The sequence below is a fragment of the Notolepis coatsorum genome, assembly GCF_963971535.1.
Source record: "Notolepis coatsorum genome assembly, chromosome: 16".
In the NCBI taxonomy this organism is placed as follows: Eukaryota; Metazoa; Chordata; class Actinopteri; order Aulopiformes; family Paralepididae; genus Notolepis; species Notolepis coatsorum.
In genome coordinates, this window is record NC_140180.1 from 71,147,428 (window position 1) to 71,169,317 (window position 21,890).

At 40.9% G+C, this 21,890-nt stretch overlaps 1 protein-coding gene across 3 annotated transcripts in view; it reads left to right on the forward strand.

Moving 5' to 3' along the window:
• The window catches only part of zdhhc2 (zDHHC palmitoyltransferase 2), a 41,157-nt gene that overhangs the window by 7,010 nt on the left and 12,257 nt on the right, over positions 1-21,890 (forward strand). For all 3 annotated transcript variants that reach the window (XM_084332538.1, XM_084332539.1, XM_084332540.1), the window contains exons 2-8: positions 1,184-1,210; positions 5,371-5,465; positions 11,042-11,162; positions 13,513-13,582; positions 13,717-13,749; positions 14,896-15,016; positions 21,621-21,753. In XM_084332538.1, coding sequence (XP_084188664.1) covers positions 1,184-1,210; positions 5,371-5,465; positions 11,042-11,162; positions 13,513-13,582; positions 13,717-13,749; positions 14,896-15,016; positions 21,621-21,753 — 600 coding nt within the window. The remainder of the gene's footprint in view (positions 1-1,183; positions 1,211-5,370; positions 5,466-11,041; positions 11,163-13,512; positions 13,583-13,716; positions 13,750-14,895; positions 15,017-21,620; positions 21,754-21,890) is intronic.

The following is a 21,890-nucleotide window of genomic DNA, read 5'->3' on the forward strand; positions in this document are numbered from 1 at the left end:
TATTATTTGGGATGAATGTGACCTCGTGTGTGCAGTTGTACTGATGTGAAACTGCATAGTAAGAGTGTTACGGTGTCAAGGTGTGGAGCCTGTACGTTAGGGTGCTGCTGTCATGTGTGTTTTCGGGGTGCTGATCCAGTCTGCCAGGGTGCTGATCTTGGCATGTGGTCAGCAGCTTTGTCTAGTTTTCCACCATGGAGGCCCTGACACTGTCAGCATTCACACACAGACCAGGCAGGATGCCATTGTTGTTTTCAATGCCTTTGTGCTAATGCATTCTAATGCTTGCCTGTACAATCAGAACAGTGTAAATATGATTAGGAGTCTGGTGCGTAATGTCTTTGTTTTATGGATTTTTGAACATTTGTTTTGGAGCACTGGGTTTAAGCTAATTTCCCCCAGTCTAGTCGGTTTGGATTTGGTTGACTGCTTGTTATTGACACCACCCACCACCTCCTAATAGACAGTCTCCTCCCCACTGCATGTATATTCCCTCCCCGCCGTATGGATATTTCCCTCCCACCCCCTCCTAATGTACAGTCCCCTCCCAATCATATGTATATACTCTGTCAGGATCTAGGGGTAACAGTACTGTATATTTGAATACCGTTTATGTCACAAATGTATCAGTACTAAATACCTATATGTCCCTATGCCATAAATGTCATGTATGTTGCGTATGTCATAAATGTCACTATGAATTGAAAAGGGGGGACCCTGATGGAAACAAGACAAACGTCTTTTTCAGGTCTGCATCCCCTTAACAATTGTGTGTATTGAGCCGTACTGTATTGTACCCATTCTGCAATCTGTTAAATAAAGTATTCATTCATTCATTCATTCATTCATTCATTCATTCATTCATTCATTCATTCATTCATTCATTCATTCATTCATTCATTCATTCATTCATTCATTCATTCATTCATTCATTCATTCATTCATTCACAGCATAGCGTACATGTACCAAGTAAAAACAAATACATAAAACACATGCTGGGATACAATCGCTGTGTAACTGATTGTAAATCCAAACCTCTTCCTCGTCTCCCTGTGTTGACACAGGCATGGAGGCGATGAAGAGGAAGCGGTATCTTCTCTAACGCCATGCTCTGTGCAGCTCACTGTTTATCCTCCTTCATTTCACATGGAATCTGACTCAAATATTCTCTTACATTTTCAGAATCCATCGAACACCTAGGAGAGAAGAGTAAGTGACTTTGGCCCAAATGTATAGTCCTCTATACTGCTCTGTAATAGCAAAATGTATTCTATTCTTTTCTATTCTGTCCTATATTATCAATTGTGTGCTACGTGGATGTTTAATGCTAAAATAATATTCTATTCTCTTCTATTTTCTATTCTATTCTATTATTTTCTATTGCCATCTATGTGAGGTGAAGAACAGTGATGTGATTTATGAGATGTATGTGTGAACCCCAGCACTGAGCTCTAATGATTGACAGCCCTGAGGTCAAAGGTTATCTAGCTACAGTTGTAGGCTTTCTATGGCCATGTGTCAGGTGGTTAAATAATACTATAGCCAGAGTGTCCTTAAACAAAAACACTTCCTCAATTATCCATGTATATATGTATATACCACTGTACACAATATATACATATTGTAAAAAAAATAGTTAATCAAAAGAATATTCCTTGCAGAAGTATTAAAAAGTAAAGTAAAATAAAAGTCCATTTGAAATTAAATAGGACCATGACAATTGTATTACAAGATAAAGACATACATTGTAATTGGTACTGGAAAACCAATTTTTTAATATTGTGATGTGATATTTTGGGAATATCGGCCAGCCCTAATACCTAAGGTCTAGTTAGAGATTCCTACGTGTTCTATACCTTGTTGTACTTGTTAATTTAGCAGTCTTGTTGCTACCATATTTCGATATAGTTTTGTTTGTGAGCATGTGCAAGTGTGCGTGTGAGTGCACAATAGTATGTGGATATGTGTTTTAGGTGTGTTATCCTTACCTTAGCTATTGTATGTATGTGATATGTGTTTTAGGTGTTTCATCCTTACCTTAGCTATTGTATGTGATATGTGTGTTGGGGATCTCCTATTTCCTCTTGATTAACCCCTTGAGCGATTTCTGGGAACTCCCTGCATGTTACCTCTAATTCTATGCTATATATTGGGGTCTGTTGGTTAAAGGGTAAATTCACAATTATGGACTCCTAGCCCTATTTCCCACTTACTAATGATGATGGAAGGACAGAGTCCTGTCAGCTCAACCCATGCTGTGCTTCATACTGGATACCTGCAGCTCCGGCAAGTTTGCCACAAAGCTAATGTAAGGTTAATAGGGCTACTGTAAAAAAAACACGAATTACTAAAAAACAAACCACTTTGCTTTGGCTTCACTGTGTGTTTCAATACTTATTTCAGGGCTTGAAGAGTGGCCCCATTACTTTATATTCGTTTTGTGGCTACTGGCTAGCTAGTCAGAGCTGTTGGTATCCAGTATGAAGAACATGGATTGTGCTGAGGAAGGACCCTACAAAATCAACACTATTGGTAATGGTAAGTAGGAAACAGGGCTAGTAGGGGTCCAAAACTCTGAACTTACCCTTTAAGCTGCCAGCCTGCTTTCATCTCTTCAGAGAGTCATCCTGGGCCAAGCACCAGTGTCAGACAGCATCATCACGCTGGAGAAGTGCACCCATAAGAGAAGAGGATCCTGGGTCTCATTACAGGGGAAAGAAATCCTAAATGGCTTCTTAAGTAGAGATAATGTAGCATGTGTCTGTATACGACCCATGCTGGGCATCTATTTGACGGCCTTTTAATATCCACACTGGATATTTTTGTCAAGCAAGCCCTCGATTGTTGTTCTGTTTCCAGAAATTGTGTGGACAAGTAGTACTAGTAGTAGTTGTAGTTTTATTCATTCATCACACAGACTAGACTACAATATGCACATCATTCCAGACTGTCAACAGTCTTTGATTCTGAGGATTCCTATATTCTTATCAAATTAAGCCTAAAAAAACAAAAAAAAATTACAAAATAAAAGCAATTCACACTGTAACCCTCAAAAATAGCCATACAAACCATTAAAAAAAAATAACAAAAGTGAATTACTTATTCTTAAATGTATCAGCATTGTTCTATATCTATAGGTTAACCCCCACAATAGAAATACATCTAATTTTAATCCCTTTCTTAGCTTTGTGTACAGTAACCTTACAAACATCTCTCAAATCATATTTGCTCCTGTATTGAAAAGATCCTTTGCACACAGTCCGGGAGTAACTTTGCTGAACTCTGACCTCCCCAAAAAGTCCAATATGAAATTATTATAATGATTTTTCTCAGTCATGAACCATGATCATTTGCTCAGCCTATAGATCAAAACAACAACATCCTCATTCTCGAACATGTTCTTAAGTACCTTTGTAAACATCTTGGTAAAATTTTTGTGCTAACACATTTACAAAAATCCTCCTCCGGATTCCTGAACGCATGAAACGGTCTTCGTAAGTGGGCAAAATGTTCGCAGCTGTGCTCCGTTGAATGAAGTATACGTCATTAATTTGTGACTGATCACAATTTGATTAGATTCAAATGTATTGTCATCATACAGTACAATACAACATCCAGCCAGAGTTAAAATGTAACAGTAAAGTGCAATAGTAACATACAATGCACAGGTGATAAAACTGGTAAAAGGCTTAATTTGGGATAAATTGTTGGTGATTGCGTTCAAGTCGATTCTACAGACATCGGAATTAAATAATTATATTGATAATAAATACGACAATATTTGTATCATTAACAATTACGTTTTGCATTTATAGTCATGACTCAATGAGGCATCGTGAGCATTACACACACACACTGCAAACTAAATGAAAAGGAACTACAACCAATTGCGCGATATAGTGGAATAGACTAAGAATAGATTAACAAATTCCATATACATCTATAGTTTATTAATGATGCAGCAGCTGATGTGAGCGACTCCAAATGATAATAATAATCTTATATATAATCTCACAAAATAGTATTTGTTTAGATTCAAATGTATTGTCATCATACAGCACAAGTACAATACAACGAAAATAAGTTTGGCATCTAACCAAATGTACAAATGTACAAATGTACAAATGTAACAGTAAAGTGCAATAGTAACATACAATGCACAGGTGATTCAACTGGTTTAAAGGCTTAATTTAGGATAAATCATGGTCATTGTCGATTCTACAGACATCGTTGGAATTAAATAATTATAACAATAATAATACGACAATATTTGTATCATTAACAATTACGTTTTACATTTATAGTCATGACTCAACGTACCATGTTCGAGAATAAATAAATGAAAAAGATGCACTCAGCGCACACACACACACAGTTCTACAATATGACTTCCATATATTTCCTAATAAAACAAGTCATTCGAATAATAAGAAGCCGAATAAGTACGTAAATCAAGTTACGAAGGAATTCCTTGTAAATGTCTGTTTGAGAATGAGGACCATTGTCACCATATCCAGAGTTGCTATAACCCTTTGGGGTTTCTGGGGGATGGGGGGGATTAGCATTGGTAAGTGTTAACAGGAAAATTAATCAACGTTTTGCTGGTTATAGTTTATGCCATATATGGGGTTAAAGAATATTGCAATGACTGACTGGCAGTGCAGGCAGCACAAATTGTGTTTCAACACAATCTATGTCTGTATGACAGTCTATAGAACTCTCAACAAAAAATCCACCACAGCGGAATTCTGGATGATGCCAGAGGGTGTGTGTGTGTGTGTGTGTGTGTGTGTGTGTGTGTGTGTGTGTGTGTGTATGTGTGTATGTGTAGGCCTCTAGTAAGCCAAGGCACAGGAAACCCCCACCCCTACATTGCACAGTTAGATCTCTATGATATTCAATTAATCAATAAATAATGAAATTATAACAACAATACATTTGTCTAAAACATGTATTTCAATCTCTTTTATTGTATTAAATAAGTAGGTAGCCTTTTATATTCTATATATCATTTTGAGTTTTCAGCCTCCTGGGGATTTGGGTGGATATTCCCTTGATAAAACCTTTTTCATAAGAATCTTTTAAGTGCATCAAGTGCATCTCCACATTGCCCATGTCTACTTTCCAATTGAAATATCTCCAGTCCTGCCCTCTTTTATTGATCCTCCAATCACAACTGTTGATTGTGATTCGGAGGATCAAGAAAAGATTGCAGGGTTTTAGATAGGTCAATTACTTTTAATTGATTCATTGCTTTGATGGCTCCACACTGAATTAACTGCCTCAACCGGTACAATAGAATAGATGATTTGTGCTGTGTATCTTCTGTTCTAATGATTTGTGCTGTGTATGTTCTGTTCTCATTTCAGTTCTATACCTGCTGGTGTATCATGCTATCTTCATATTATTCGTGTGGGCCTACTGGCAGACCATCTTCACCAAGCCAATGAACCCACTGAAGGAGGTGAGTGTTGTCTGTCTGACACAGCTTCATCACTTGGCCAGCGTCACAAGGCACAGCGAGAAGTGCAGGTTACACGTGTCGTCTGAAACCCCCTGAAGTACGGTCTTTTCACTACAGAGGTTCAGTATCGTAACTTTATGATGGTTTAATAGCAGTACAGTCTTTTCACTACACAGGTTCAGTATCTTAACTTTATGATGGTTTAATAGCAGTACAGTCTTTTCACTACACAGGTTCAGTATCGTAACTTTATGATGGTTTAATAGCAGTATGGTCTTTTCAGTACGGAGGTTCAGTATCGTAACTTTATGATGGTTTAATAGCAGTACAGTCTTTTCAGTACGGAGGTTCAGTATCGTAACTTTATGATGGTTTAATAGCAGTACAGTCTTTTCACTACACAGGTTCAGTATCGTAACTTTATGATGGTTTAATAGCAGTACAGTCTTTTCAGTACAGAGGTTCAGTATCGTAACTTTATGATGGTTTAATAGCAGTATGGTCTTTTCAGTACGGAGGTTCAGTATCGTAACTTTATGATGGTTTAATAGCAGTACAGTCTTTTCACTACACAGGTTCAGTATCGTAACTTTATGATGGTTTAATAGCAGTACAGTCTTTTCACTACAGAGGTTCAGTATCTTAACTTTATGATGGTTTAATAGCAGTATGGTCTTTTCAGTACAGAGGTTCAGTATTCTTGACTTTATGATGGTTTGTAGGCATGTTTTGGGTACTCCTACAGGAACCGTAAAATGTCCGGATGTCTACTGTCTTCTGGGTTTTATTGAGTATGCTTAGCATGGTTACTGTCAGGAAGTGGATTTATACTTTACTCCCAAAAATTACAATAAAAGGCATGACACTACTGATTGTGGAGTATGGGTACCTACAACCAAAACAAAGAAGTGGCCAATTTAAACCCCCATGCTGACAATGTGCCTTTCAAGTGTAAATAGATTAACTGTTTACTTTTGTCTGTTCATCACAAATAATGTAACGCCCAACCAAGTTAGATGTGTGGGTAGTAGGGTTAGTAGCTTCTGTCTGATTGTGTAGGTACTGAGGGTAGTAGGGTTAATAGCTTCTGTCTGATTGTGTAGGTACTGAGGGTAGTAGGGTTAATAGCTTCTGTCTGATTGTGTAGGTACTGAGGGTAGTAGGGTTAATAGCTTCTGTCTGATTGTGTAGGTACTGAGGGTAGTAGGGTTAATAGCTTCTGTCTGATTGTGTAGGTACTGAGGGTAGTAGGGTTAGTAGCTTCTGTCTGATTGTGTAGGTACTGAGGGTAGTAGGGTTAGTAGCTTCTGTCTGATTGTGTAGGTACTGAGGGTAGTAGGGTTAATAGCTTCTGTCTGATTGTGTAGGTACTGAGGGTAGTAGGGTTAATAGCTTCTGTCTGATTGTGTAGGTACTGAGGGTAGTAGGGTTAGTAGCTTCTGTCTGATTGTGTAGGTACTGAGGGTAGTAGGGTTAGTAGCTTCTGTCTGGTTGTGTAGGTACTGAGGGTAGTAGGGTTAGTAGCTTCTGTCTGATTGTGTAGGTACTGAGGGTAGTAGGGTTAATAGCTTCTGTCTGATTGTGTAGGTACTGAGGGTAGTAGGGTTAATAGCTTCTGTCTGATTGTGTAGGTACTGAGGGTAGTAGGGTTAGTAGCTTCTGTCTGATTGTGTAGGTACTGAGGGTAGTAGGGTTAATAGCTTCTGTCTGATTGTGTAGGTACTGAGGGTAGTAGGGTTAATAGCTTCTGTCTGATTGTGTAGGTACTGAGGGTAGTAGGGTTAATAGCTTCTGTCTGATTGTGTAGGTACTGAGGGTAGTAGGGTTAATAGCTTCTGTCTGATTGTGTAGGTACTGAGGGTAGTAGGGTTAGTAGCTTCTGTCTGATTGTGTAGGTACTGAGGGTAGTAGCGATAATAGCTTCTGTCTGATTGTGTAGGTACTGAGGGTAGTAGGGTTAGTAGCTTCTGTCTGATTGTGTAGGTACTGAGGGTAGTAGGGTTAGTAGCTTCTGTCTGATTGTGTAGGTACTGAGGGTAGTAGCGATAATAGCTTCTGTCTGATTGTGTAGGTACTGAGGGTAGTAGGGTTAGTAGCTTCTGTCTGATTGTGTAGGTACTGAGGGTAGTAGGGTTAATAGCTTCTGTCTGATTGTGTAGGTACTGAGGGTAGTAGGGTTAATAGCTTCTGTCTGATTGTGTAGGTACTGAGGGTAGTAGGGTTAATAGCTTCTGTCTGATTGTGTAGGTACTGAGGGTAGTAGCGATAATAGCTTCTGTCTGATTGTGTAGGTACTGAGGGTAGTAGGGTTAGTAGCTTCTGTCTGATTGTGTAGGTACTGAGGGTAGTAGGGTTAGTAGCTTCTGTCTGATTGTGTAGGTACTGAGGGTAGTAGGGTTAGTAGCTTCTGTCTGATTGTGTAGGTACTGAGGGTAGTAGGGTTAATAGCTTCTGTCTGATTGTGTAGGTACTGAGGGTAGTAGGGTTAATAGCTTCTGTCTGATTGTGTAGGTACTGAGGGTAGTAGGGTTAGTAGCTTCTGTCTGATTGTGTAGGTACTGAGGGTAGTAGGGTTAATAGCTTCTGTCTGATTGTGTAGGTACTGAGGGTAGTAGGGTTAATAGCTTCTGTCTGATTGTGTAGGTACTGAGGGTAGTAGGGTTAGTAGCTTCTGTCTGATTGTGTAGGTACTGAGGGTAGTAGGGTTAATAGCTTCTGTCTGATTGTGTAGGTACTGAGGGTAGTAGGGTTAATAGCTTCTGTCTGATTGTGTAGGTACTGAGGGTAGTAGGGTTAATAGCTTCTGTCTGATTGTGTAGGTACTGAGGGTAGTAGGGTTAATAGCTTCTGTCTGATTGTGTAGGTACTGAGGGTAGTAGGGTTAATAGCTTCTGTCTGATTGTGTAGGTACTGAGGGTAGTAGGGTTAGTAGCTTCTGTCTGATTGTGTAGGTACTGAGGGTAGTAGCGATAATAGCTTCTGTCTGATTGTGTAGGTACTGAGGGTAGTAGGGTTAGTAGCTTCTGTCTGATTGTGTAGGTACTGAGGGTAGTAGGGTTAGTAGCTTCTGTCTGATTGTGTAGGTACTGAGGGTAGTAGCGATAATAGCTTCTGTCTGATTGTGTAGGTACTGAGGGTAGTAGGGTTAGTAGCTTCTGTCTGATTGTGTAGGTACTGAGGGTAGTAGGGTTAGTAGCTTCTGTCTGATTGTGTAGGTACTGAGGGTAGTAAGGTTAATAGCTTCTGTCTGATTGTGTAGGTACTGAGGGTAGTAGGGTTAATAGCTTCTGTCTGATTGTGTAGGTACTGAGGGTAGTAGGGTTAGTAGCTTCTGTCTGATTGTGTAGGTACTGAGGGTAGTAGGGTTAATAGCTTCTGTCTGATTGTGTAGGTACTGAGGGTAGTAGGGTTAGTAGCTTCTGTCTGATTGTGTAGGTACTGAGGGTAGTAGGGTTAATAGCTTCTGTCTGATTGTGTAGGTACTGAGGGTAGTAGGGTTAGTAGCTTCTGTCTGGTTGTGTAGGTACTGAGGGTAGTAGGGTTAATAGCTTCTGTCTGATTGTGTAGGTACTGAGGGTAGTAGGGTTAGTAGCTTCTGTCTGATTGTGTAGGTACTGAGGGTAGTAGGGTTAATAGCTTCTGTCTGATTGTGTAGGTACTGAGGGTAGTAGGGTTAATAGCTTATGTCTGATTGTGTAGGTACTGAGGGTAGTAGGGTTAATAGCTTATGTCTGATTGTGTAGGTACTGAGGGTAGTAGGGTTAATAGCTTCTGTCTGATTGTGTAGGTACTGAGGGTAGTAGGGTTAGTAGCTTCTGTCTGATTGTGTAGGTACTGAGGGTAGTAGGGTTAGTAGCTTCTGTCTGATTGTGTAGGTACTGAGGGTAGTAGGGTTAATAGCTTATGTCTGATTGTGTAGGTACTGAGGGTAGTAGGGTTAATAGCTTCTGTCTGATTGTGTAGGTACTGAGGGTAGTAGGGTTAATAGCTTATGTCTAATTGTGTAGGTACTGAGGGTAGTAGGGTTAATAGCTTATGTCTGATTGTGTAGGTACTGAGGGTAGTATGGTTAGTAGCTTCTGTCTGATTGTGTAGGTACTGCGGGTAGTAGGGTTAATAGCTTCTGTCTGATTGTGTAGGTACTGAGGGTAGTAGGGTTAGTAGCTTCTGTCTGATTGTGTAGGTACTGAGGGTAGTAGGGTTAGTAGCTTCTGTCTGATTGTGTAGGTACTGAGGGTAGTAGCGATAGTAGCTTCTGTCTGATTGTGTAGGTACTGAGGGTAGTAGGGTTAGTAGCTTCTGTCTGATTGTGTAGGTACTGAGGGTAGTAGCGATAATAGCTTCTGTTTGATTGTGTAGGTACTGAGGGTAGTAGGGTTAGTAGCTTCTGTCTAATTGTGTAGGTACTGAGGGTAGTAGGGTTAGTAGCTTCTGTCTAATTGTGTAGGTACTGAGGGTAGTAGCGATAGTAGCTTCTGTCTGATTGTGTAGGTACTGAGGGTAGTAGCGATAATAGCTTCTGTCTGATTGTGTAGGTACTGATGGTAGTAGCGATAGGAGCTTCTGTCTGATTGTGTAGGTACTGAGGGTAGTAGCGATAATAGCTTCTGTTTGATTGTGTAGGTACTGAGGGTATAGCGATAGGAGCTTCTGTCTGATTGTGTAGGTACTGAGGACCTTTCAAACATGGCCACAGTCTCCCTGTGTGATTGAAAGCGGCAATTAGATTAATATTACTCTTCTTTGGAAGCGCCTTGGCTCTGTTCCTGACTACAGCAGTTGAATTCTGCCTGGTGAATACATACATCTTAGATGGCAGCCATGAAAGCCACCTTGCACTTTAGTTGAATTTTGTGCAATAGAGGGAAAACACATGCAGGCAACATTAACCGGATATGAATGTTTATCTTTTGCTTAGTTCACTTGCGGTATTGGGATTGTAATAAAGTTGAACCTTCCTGTGTGTTTGGGGTGGGACAAGAAATCGATACTGCAATAAATTTTACTCAAACTGAGTACATTTTACTCAAACTGAGTAAAATGTACTCAGTTTGAGTCAAATGTACTCTGTGAAATTTACTGTGTATCGTTCCACCCCCACTGTGTGCTATATGCTTTGTTATTCTCACAGTTATTTCTGTATCAGTGTTCAATCATAATGCTTCACTGGCTGAAAGTAACATTAGCAGTTCTCTGTGTCACCCTGATGCTACCAATATATGCCTGTTGGGGCAGAAGGAACCAGAGGCAAAGTAAAGGGCAGAGAGAGAGAGGAGAGAGAGAGAGAGAGGGAGAGGGAGAGGGAGAGGGATAGAGAGAGGGAGAGGGAGAGAGAGAGAGAGACACATGACTTATCCCTTGGCGCTGGAATTGCCTTGTGACACATTATACTGCAGGCCTCCAGGATTGAAGGCAGCAAAGCACAGATAATTTGCCACATAAATGTGTTTTTATGGATTCAAAGATGTGACTCAAATGGGAGACATAAACAGCAGCATGGGTCAGAAACACCTACTGTAGTGCAGTAGATGCAGTGTGTCATTATTATGCTCTCTGTGCTCTTCCCCCACGTCTAGTTTCACCTGTCCTACTCAGACAAAGAGCTGCTGGAGCGTGAAGATCGAGGAGAGTCCCAGCAGGAGATTCTAAGAAGGCTAGCGAGGGAGCTGCCCATCTATACCCGCACGAACTCCGGAGGTAACAGACCAGACTAGAGGACAGACACAGCAGACTTGACCGATGGTGACCTTCACTAGCTACACTACTACTGCTTAGATGGTGACCTTCACTAGCTACACTACTACTGCTTAGATGGTGACCTGCACTAGCTACACTACTACTGCTTAGATGGTGACCTGCACTAGCTACACTACTACTGCTTAGATGGTGACCTGCACTAGCTACACTACTGTTTAGATGGTGACCTTCACTAGCTACACTACTATTGCTTAGATGGTGACCTGCACTAGCTACACTACTGCTTAGAAGCAATACTAATAATATCATGAGTTCAAGTTTGTTTTTATTTGTCAGAACAAAATACAGGATACTTTATAATGAAATGCTTGTTTCTTATGAGCCCCTGAGAGTGTGCTACATACAGTAAAGAGAAAGTAAGTAAACAATTAAGAAGTAAAAAGTAGGTACAGTCAATATACATATACACAATACAGAGTAAAATGAGTACTAGGGCTGAGCCCAAACGTTCGAACGTTCGGACCTTCGTTCGTTATGTTAGTGTCAAAATCAACATTCGAATTAGAAAATTCTTATACTTTTTTTTCTTTAACACTTTAATCGCCGTTGACGCTGAAACACGTCTTTCCCCGCCATGCTCATTCTGCCGAAGACGCTGGTATCAATATTTCAAAAATCTGTGATCAAAATCATATTTCTCCCACGGAGACATGAGATGTACTGTTGAGTCCCTCTCAACTCTACAACGGTTCAAGAGCGCCATCTGGTGGCCGATCGGCGGATCGCCCAGGGGAGAAACAGGAAGTGGAAGCTGGTGCTCATTTCAATTCGGTCCGATCACTCGCTAATAGTCCCAGGACTCGAGCTGATCACAACGGATAGTGATCCGTTACTAATAACTCGATAAACAACATGATTTGGACGTATATACTATTATACAACCTGGAAATGGATCGGATATTTCGACATCCCATAATAGAAAAAATTCTGTTCCACGCTCATCTCCCAACGGCGAGAGGAAGCTACGGTGAGTTTCAGCGTTATTTGTTAATGTCTTCGATACTAACTGCTCTGATGATCATATCACCCACACTAGATGAATGATATAACGTTGCCCACGGAATTATAAACGACCCCCCGCCCATCGGGTCAACATCAGATCATACGTAGTAACTCCTAGAACCACGTCCAGTTGACATTTTTTATCTCGCACAGATTCCTACCAAATTGTATTTGATCATCAATATAATGCATTTAGGGCTATAAATCAAGTTCTGGAGAAAGCTGCAGAAAACGATAAAAACATACTTATACTTTAGACCGTATTTTAGTATGAATATGTGAATGAAAAAGTATAACGTTGCTACACCCTGAACAATAGATATAGGACGTTGAATGGGCCATAGTAATGTCAATTGAGCAATACAATTTAAAAAGTTATAGCCCTGCAAAGAAGGGGAACTTCTCCATGTTAAATAGGGCTGGCGAGGGATGGTAAATTATGAATTTAACCCCGGCGATCAAAGTGTTAAATGTATTTATTCTTTATTTTTTATATATATTTTTGTATGTGTCTATTCATTCTGTTTAAACCAATGGGGTTTTTCTTCACAGTTGCAGATAAAGATTAGGCTACACTAATATTATAGTATTATACTATTATAGTATATGACTCATCATAAAAATTTAAATAAAACATTTATCATAGATGATGTAGCCTATCTGCATCCGCTTGGCACTCGGCGCTCCATCAAGATGTCACCATCACTTTCGTACCAACCGTGCCCTTATTGGACGAAACTGATGAGTTATATTCATTAAAGAAAGTTGATTTAATAAAAAAAAAAATACTAATTTAATCAGATTACCGTAATCACTTTATTCAAATTGAGGATTTAGTTTGAGGATATAAAAAACGAAGGTTCGAAACTTCCGTTCGAAAAACCCTGACGAAGTTCGAAGCCCAAAAACAGGCTTCGGGGACAGCCCTAATGAGTACCAGTGAGGTAGAATGCAGAGGTACAAAACTTGGGGTAGGGTGCAAATGAGGTATTGAATGTGGTGCAAATGTCTTTAATAATAGATAAATATAAAGTGTGATAAAGTGAGTGGTAAGGTGAGTGTTTGTTTAAAGTGAGTGTGTGCATGTGGATGTGTGTGCAGTGTATGTAGAGGATGGGTTGTTACAAAGCTCAACGTAATTTTCTTTTACCTGTCCATTCTCTTGCTGAGCAGCTGCTATTGACAGCTGACCCTGTCCCGCTTAGACTCCGTTCCACTCGTTTGCTAGTCAGCGCTCGAGGTGACGGGTCGCTGATTGTGTGTGATTGAACTGGCCGTCTCTCCTCAGCTATTCGTTTCTGCGACCGCTGCCAGCTGCTGAAGCCTGATCGATGTCACCATTGTTCAGTCTGTGATAAGTATGGCTCTGCATTCGGCTCATTCACCAGTTATATACTAAAGACAGTACCTTTTGTTTTGTTTTTCTCTTTTAGCCGTCTGGCTGACAGTATTAGATTTACTGACACTGAGTTCTTGCGCTGCTGTGTTACAGATGCATCCTGAAGATGGATCACCACTGTCCATGGTACTGTATGCACTGTAGCAGTGATGTTTAGTCTGTCCATGGTACTGTATGCACTGTAGCAGTGATGTTTAGTCTGTGCATGGTACTGTATGCACTGTAGCAGTGATGTTTAGTCTGTCCATGGTACTGTATGCACTGTAGCAGTGATGTTTAGTCTGTCCATGGTACTGTATGCACTGTAGCAGTGATGTTTAGTCTGTGCATGGTACTGTATGCACTGTAGCAGTGATGTTTAGTCTGTGCATGGTACTGTATGCACTGTAGCAGTGATGTTAATCTGTCCATGGTACTGTATGCACTGTAGCAGTGATGTTTAGTCTGTCCATGGTACTGTATGCACTGTAGCAGTGATGTTTAGTCTGTGCATGGTACTGTATGCACTGTAGCAGTGATGTTTAGTCTGTCCATGGTACTGTATGCACTGTAGCAGTGATGTTTAGTCTGTGCATGGTACTGTATGCACTGTAGCAGTGATGTTTAGTCTGTCCATGGTACTGTATGCACTGTAGCAGTGATGTTTAGTCTGTCCATGGTACTGTATGCACTGTAGCAGTGATGTTTAGTCTGTGCATGGTACTGTATGCACTGTAGCAGTGATGTTTAGTCTGTCCATGGTACTGTATGCACTGTAGCAGTGATGTTTAGTCTGTCCATGGTACTGTATGCACTGTAGCAGTGATGTTTAGTCTGTGCATGGTACTGTATGCACTGTAGCAGTGATGTTTAGTCCATCAGGTAATGGATATAGACCATGGGTTCTTATAACCTTTCCAGCATGGTACCCGGAGTAAATTAGACTCAATGTGGGACCCAGTCATACTGGTAATATTGTGAAGTGTGGGACCCACCAGGGACAGGACCCAACCCATAGTTTCTTAACCCTTTCACTACCACACTACAGAAGGTTAACCTTTCACTACCACACTACAGAAGGTTAACCTTTCACTACCACACTACAGACAGTTAACCTTTCACTACCACACTACAGAAGGTTAACCTTTCACTACCACACTACAGACGGTTAACCTTTCACTACCACACTACAGACGGTTAACCTTTCACTACCACACTACAGACGGTTAACCTTTCACTACCACACTACAGACGGTTAAATAGCAAACACTGACTTGGATTGTTGCTTTGCAGGGTGAACAACTGTGTTGGGTTCGCCAACTATAAGTTCTTCATGCTCTTCCTGGCGTACTCATTACTCTACTGCCTTTTCATCACCGCTACAGATCTTCAATACTTCATTAAATTCTGGTTGGTAAGTATGAACTTGGCTATAGTACTATTTCACCATTTGAATTGGTATCATTACATATAACATGCTATACAATTATATTCATGTCGGATTACATAATCTTTTAAGTTTCAGAACGTATGGTTATTTCGTTTTCGTATTAAGTTAAAAGAACACTCCAACATTATTATAAATGTGTATAATAATAATAATAATCCAGGGTCAGAAGATAGATTAGTCAGAAAATAGATTAGATAGATAGATAAAAAGACAGATGTTTTGGGAAATCGCCTCTATACCACTCCACCCCAGCTTTCATTTGTTATTGTACATGTTGAAGGCTGGAGGAGTTTTCTTCCTGACTGTGAAACAGTAGGCTAGCAAGTTGAATATAGCCAAAGGTAAATTTTAAATAGCGACAATGGAGTATATTGACAAGAAATGGTTATAAATCAGCCAGTACTTCCTCTGGCCGACAGGTGACATTCTGTCGTCTGTGAAGGGAGAAGTTTAATACACTCCAACCCACATAGAAGGGAACTGTAGGCCTGTCTGGTGCTCTCAGGGTAGGGCGAACTTGAATCAAGGAGAAACGTATTGTTATTAATATAACTTATTATTATAACTTGTTATTATTATTGCTATATGATTTATTATATGTTATTATTTATATAAGAATATAACTTATTATGTCCTATTCAATTTTATTCCCCTGCCTGTACCTCCCCATGCTGCTATGACACCACCAATTTCCCAGAGGGGATTCATAAAGGAACACTTGACTTGACCTGAACTTCAGAGATTTGGTCCAAAGTATAGAGCACTGGAGCACATGGATTTAAAGGTGCTATAGATAACATTTGTATGTAGAGTAATGAAAGTATTGCTTAATGCTTTTACAACCAAACAATTATTTATTACAAATGTATCATTTAAAATAATTTTGCGGGTCCAAAATGAATGTTTTTATTTACATGTATCCCCTACCCACTTCTCATTTCCAATGTGGAATGCACCTGATTGGATCAATTACATGCTCTAGTGTGACATCTAGTGGCTGAATGTTATCTGTAAACCTTTAGACTAGCATTTCGACGTTCATCTTCACGGTGTGTTTTGACTCTGATGAATAAAAGGTTTACCGTTTTAAATTTGTGTGCTCCAGTGCTATACTTTTGACCAAAAATCTCTGAAGTTTCTCCTTGATTCTATAGTGTGTGTTGTTGTTTTTGTTGTTGTTTTGAACTCCAGTAATCAGAGATTGGGGCTTTTAACTCATTCAGCGCCGGGGATTAGCCATGGCCCTGTGGTCACATTGCCACGCTTTAAAATATAGGACTGAGTCACCTTGTTTGTAGAGCTATAACTATATTCTATATTATAGCTATGGATACAATACTATGGCCCATTTGACATCACCTATCTTTTTTTTTTGTATCCACTTTTTCTCCCATTTTCTATTTTTCTCCCATCCCAATTTTTCATATCGTCCAATTCAACCCTCCCCTGTCTTTGAACGTTGTTTCTTGCCTCCCACAAGCCGGCTGCAATGTGGACTAAGTCATACATAGCACGAGTCCCCTCCGATACTCGAGGTAACAGCCGTCGCATCTCTTCACCTGCGCGGCTCGATCTTTCAGCGTCGGGGGTCTGGGCTTTGGAGGGGCCCCGCCCCCGTCGCTTCTTGATTCTACTGCGCAGGCGCACCAACCGACCTGTAGGAGTCGCTGTCCACAACGCCCAATCCCCACCCTTCAGTTTCCCTCCCCGTAATACGGCCAATGTGTATTACTGTGGACGACCAGCTAAACTGAAAGCAATGTGGAGAGCGGGGCTCGAACAGGAGGGATCCTGTTCGAGCCTAGTCTCCAGCATTCGTTGCGAGCGCCTTGCCCACTGCGCCACATAGCCGCCTTGACATCACCTATCTATCGTTCAATATATGAGAAAGAATTAAGTTTTCCATCCATATGTTCCCGTGTTATACCGTGGTGAATATAAGTATGGTTTTAGAGCGGTCTAGGGTAATTCATGAAATCCTGAGTTAAAGCCCTATACGTCGATTCCACTATTATCCCGAAATCAAATCTATATCATAGCTATTATGTTCCATCATGAATGCATGAAAGGGGGGGGGGGTAGTTTCTGATTATTTGATTGTCAGTAACGTCATTCGCATTGAACACTAAACGGTTATCAGCCCGATCGGTATGAAAGCATTGCAGGATCAAGCTAAAATTGACGTCAAAACGTCCTTACCTGTGATCGGGAGTATTCCAAAAATAATATTCCAATTGTTTGATCGCCAATATGGTATATCCAATATCCATTTGGTCGACGGCATAATCCACCACAACATATGGATCGGAGATATTTGACGCGCTTCGATGGAACCGGCAGAACGGCTGCCCTCGCCCGACAAGGAAACATGAAACCGGAGACCTGTGGCCGTCCCACAGAGAAAGATAGAAGGGTATAAAGGGTGCTCGATACCGCCAGTCAAGTTTCTTTAATAGTTGTCATACAGAAGTACAGAATACTTTCATACAAAATGCTTCTTACTGTTACGCTCCAGAGACTGTGCTAGACAAGATAGTATCAAATAACATAGTATAGCATGTAATTTAGAAGAAGAAAATGAGGTCACAGTGTTCGGTATAGACATATGTACAATGTTCTGAGTTACCATATAATATACAATACTATGCAGTGTACTAATGTACAGTACTATCTAGTGCAAAGCAGAAATGGGATGAGGTACAATTTAGGTACAATTTACAGTAAGGTGTACGAGTTGTAGTGCAATCCTTCATCAATAAATATAAAGTGTGGGGAGTGGGGGAGTGGGTGCTAACAGTCGTCATACTAACTCATTGGCAGAGTTAGAGGGTGGAAGTCGATGGGTGGGGATTTGGACGTTGTGGACAGCGACTCCTACAGGTCGGTTGGGGGACACCTGCACAGCAGAGACAGGAAGTAGCAGGGTAGTGTGAGCCTCCCATGCGTTACACCTCGCCACTGAGAGTCCGCGCTGGCAGGTGAAAAGATGTGACAGGCTGCCTCCTCGTGTACCGGAGGGGACACGTGATGCAAGGCTTCTATCCTCCATACAGCCGACCAGTGGAGGGCATAGTCGAGCAACGTTCAAGACAGGGGAGGGGAGAATTGGAAACTCGAAATTGGGATGGGAGAAAATAAGGAGAAAAAGTGGATAAAAATAAAAAACTTCTGTATTGTTGCAGTGAAAGGGTTAACCATTTGGTAGTGTGGTAGTGAAAGGGTTAACATATGCATACTGTATCATGGATGTGCTATTTTGATTCTTTTACAAGGCTGAAGGTAAAGCACACGACCATCTGAAAGAATACCTGGTATGAGCTAAATCAACCAATCAGTGGCATTGAAATAAGAACAATGGACCTCATGATCGAACAGACTTACGAGAAAGTTACGAACAAATTTCTTCGTAACTTGACTTATGAACTTCTCTGACCGATTTTGGCATGATTTAACAGTTTCTTTTCGGAGATTCGTTCGTAGCTACGGACAGGATTTAGGAACTCTGAAAGGCAGTCGTAAGTCAGACAGCGCCCGTGTTCTTAACGGCTTAATTTGGGAGAAATCATTGGTGATTGCGTTCACGTCGATTCTACAGACATCCTTGGAATTAAATAATTATGATAATAAATACAACAACAGTACGTGTGTGTGTGCGCTGAGTGCAGGTGGCCAGGAGCGCGCAGCTCCGTATTTATCCTCACCAAGCCACCTGCATCAGGCAGTTAATAAGCTATAGATTTATATGGAATTCGTTAAACTTATCCTTTGTGTCTGTTGTCATTTGTGTGGGTTCAACTCATGAACAGTAAGATGCACAGTGGAATGTTTCTCCACTGGCTCTTACAATGTGCGCACTAAGCAATGTAAGAAATAAATAAAACACAATAAATAATAACAATAGAGAACAAGACGGTATATGGAATATTAATAGTCTATTCCCCTATAGCTATATCCGCGCAATTGGGTTTAGTTCTTTATTTATTCACTTAGTCATTTGCAGTGTTTGTGTAGTGCCTGGTTCGTTGAGTCATGACTATAAATGTAAAACGTAATTGTTAATGATACAAATATTGTTGTATTTATTATAATTATCTAATTCCGAGGTTGTCTGTAGAATCGATGTGAACGTGAATCAACGTGGTGAAATCACCAATGATTTCTCCCAAATGAAGCTTTTAACCAGTTTAATCACCTGTACATTGTATATCACTATTGCACTTTACTGTTACATTTGTACTCTGATTAGATACCAAACTTATTTTCGTTGTACTGTAATTGTGCTGTATAATGACAATACATTTGAATCTAATATAATTTTGATCAGTCGCAATTTTCTTTGCGTTGCCTGTGGACTCGAAGGCCTCTACATGCTACAGCAACTTCAAAGCAACTGCACCACAACAATCGACAAAGCAACGGTGTTGCAGACACTCTACCTTTATGCTTCTGCAAAATCAATGCGCAGCCTATGTAACATTGTACGCCGTACGCCTATTGCTTATTAACAGCGGAGCAGTGCTGCCGTTGCTTCCGCGTTTTCCCTGATTGGCTGCGACACGCCCCGCGGCAGGCGCGGCAACCGCAGAGCGGAGCGGCAGAGCTTGCGGAGCAGAGCGGCAGAGCTTGCGGCATTATGTAGCCCTAATCCGCCATGATTTTCATTCGAAGCTCAGCTCACCTGGCAGCGCAGCGGTCCGTTGTTGACAAGTTCGAATCCCATCAAATTTTTTTTTAACGTGTATTCTTTCGACGGTTACGGTTAGGCATGGTTAAGGTTAAGGTTAGGCATTCTTTCGGAGTTGGTTAAGGTTAGAACGGTTAAGTTTAGGCGCTGTTAAGGAGCTGGTTAAGGTTAGAGTTTGTCTTAGAGAATGGCAATATTCTTTCTATGGTTAAGGTTAAGGTTAGGCATGGTTAAGGTTAAGGTTAGGCATTGTTTCGGAGTTGGTTAAGGTTAGAACGGTTAAGTTTAGGCGCTGTTAAGGAGCTGGTTAAGGTTAGCGTTTGTCTTAGAGAATGGCAATAGACAGCCTATTTCCGCACTGCCGCTCTCTCGCGCTGCCGCGGTCACATGGTCAAATTGTCACATTCTTGCACTCCTCCGCTGTTAGAAAGCAACACGCACCCCGTACGTAGCTAGGTTCCCTAGATGGATGACGCTTCCCTTCTCAACCAACCCATTGATAACAAGCAGAAAAATAAGCATCATTTTTACTTCCGGGCGGGGGGTTTCAAAATAAAAGAGCGAGTCTAAAAGCACCGTAAATACGTTTATTTTTTTACAATATCTAACGTTACACGAACCTAAACTAATCTAAAGTTAGTTTAGGTTCGTGTTAACGTTAGATAATGTACAAAATAAACGTATTTCCGGTGCTTTTAGTCGTCGCTCTTTTATTTTGAAATCCCCCGACCGGAAGTATTATAGTGTCTGTTGCTAGCAGCTTAACTTTTGTCAGCCGGTTCTGTGCTTTTTAACGTAACTTCATTAGTTTCCAATGGAGAGGAGAGAAAGACCGGCTCACATGCAGCTCAAACTACCTGTTGGAATAAATTAATTGATTGATGTTTAACTTGTCCCTGTGTGTGTCCAGTCATTTCGACTAGCAAACGTTGTATTTAACATTACCTCAGGATACCATTGTATTTAGTTGGTTAGCTATGTAGCTAATGTGGATAGCATTTTGAATAGCACCAATGCTAGCTGGCTGGCTACAGCTTTATTTACTAAATTATGGAGGCTTTTTAATCGTCAAAGGTAAGAGAGGATTTGTCATGATCAACTGAAGGCGTATGCTATGGAACAATATGTGCTTGGGTTTTCAGAAAAAGGCCAGTTATGACGCTAATTATTTAGCTAATATCGATAGCATAGCTTGCTGGCTACAACAATGGCGGATGGTATTCCTCGCTGCGGGAGTCGGACCAATATTATTCTATGCCCCGCCCCCATTCACTACCAACCAATCACTGCTACGCAATACCAACGCAACGGGTGTTTAGATTAGATTTTGGAGACAGGTACACAACATCCTCGCAACACAGTCTACAAGACTCTCTGCAACAAGCGCGTTGAAATCGCGCCGATGTTGTGTTGAAGTTGCTGTAGCATGTACTAGGCCTTCAGTCCTGTCCACACGGTCCTCGTGGGTCAGCACAACTCGGGTGCAATGCTTAGCCTCTCCCTTATATCCTTATAAGGAGCTGGTGGGGCGTGTCTGTATGCAAATTCAGGTGTACGAGAACGCGCTTCCATTTTAAGAATAAGTGACGTACTTCATCCATGGGAGTGCAGCTGAGATCATTTACGAAGACTGTTTCACACGTTCAAGCATCCGGAGGAGGATTTTCGTAAATTTGTCCGTAGAAACTTCTTACTTAGATAGTTACGTACACTTTTGATCATGAGGTCCAATGATCGCTGATTGGCTAAGCTTCCATTAGACTAGATTGTAGCGGCCTTGCAAACCCTGAGTAGATGACCAGCTTCATTTCATTTCATTTCAGGGCAGAGTTTATGATGCACTCTGTGCTCACTAGTAAGTGTTGATGTGGCATTGCTCCCCAGAACGGCCTCCCAGACACCCAGGCAAAATTCCACATCATGTTCCTCTTCTTTGCTGCCTCCATGTTCTCTGTCAGCCTGGCCTCGCTGTTCGCTTATCACTGCTGGCTGGTTTGCAAGAACAGATCCACTCTCGGTAAGTTTTATTTGTCACATACATACACGAGACATGTAGTGAAATGAAGGTGGCCATGCCCGCCTCGATTGTGCAAAAATACAAATAATAAAATATAATAGATTATAAAATAGAATACAAATAAACACAATAACTAA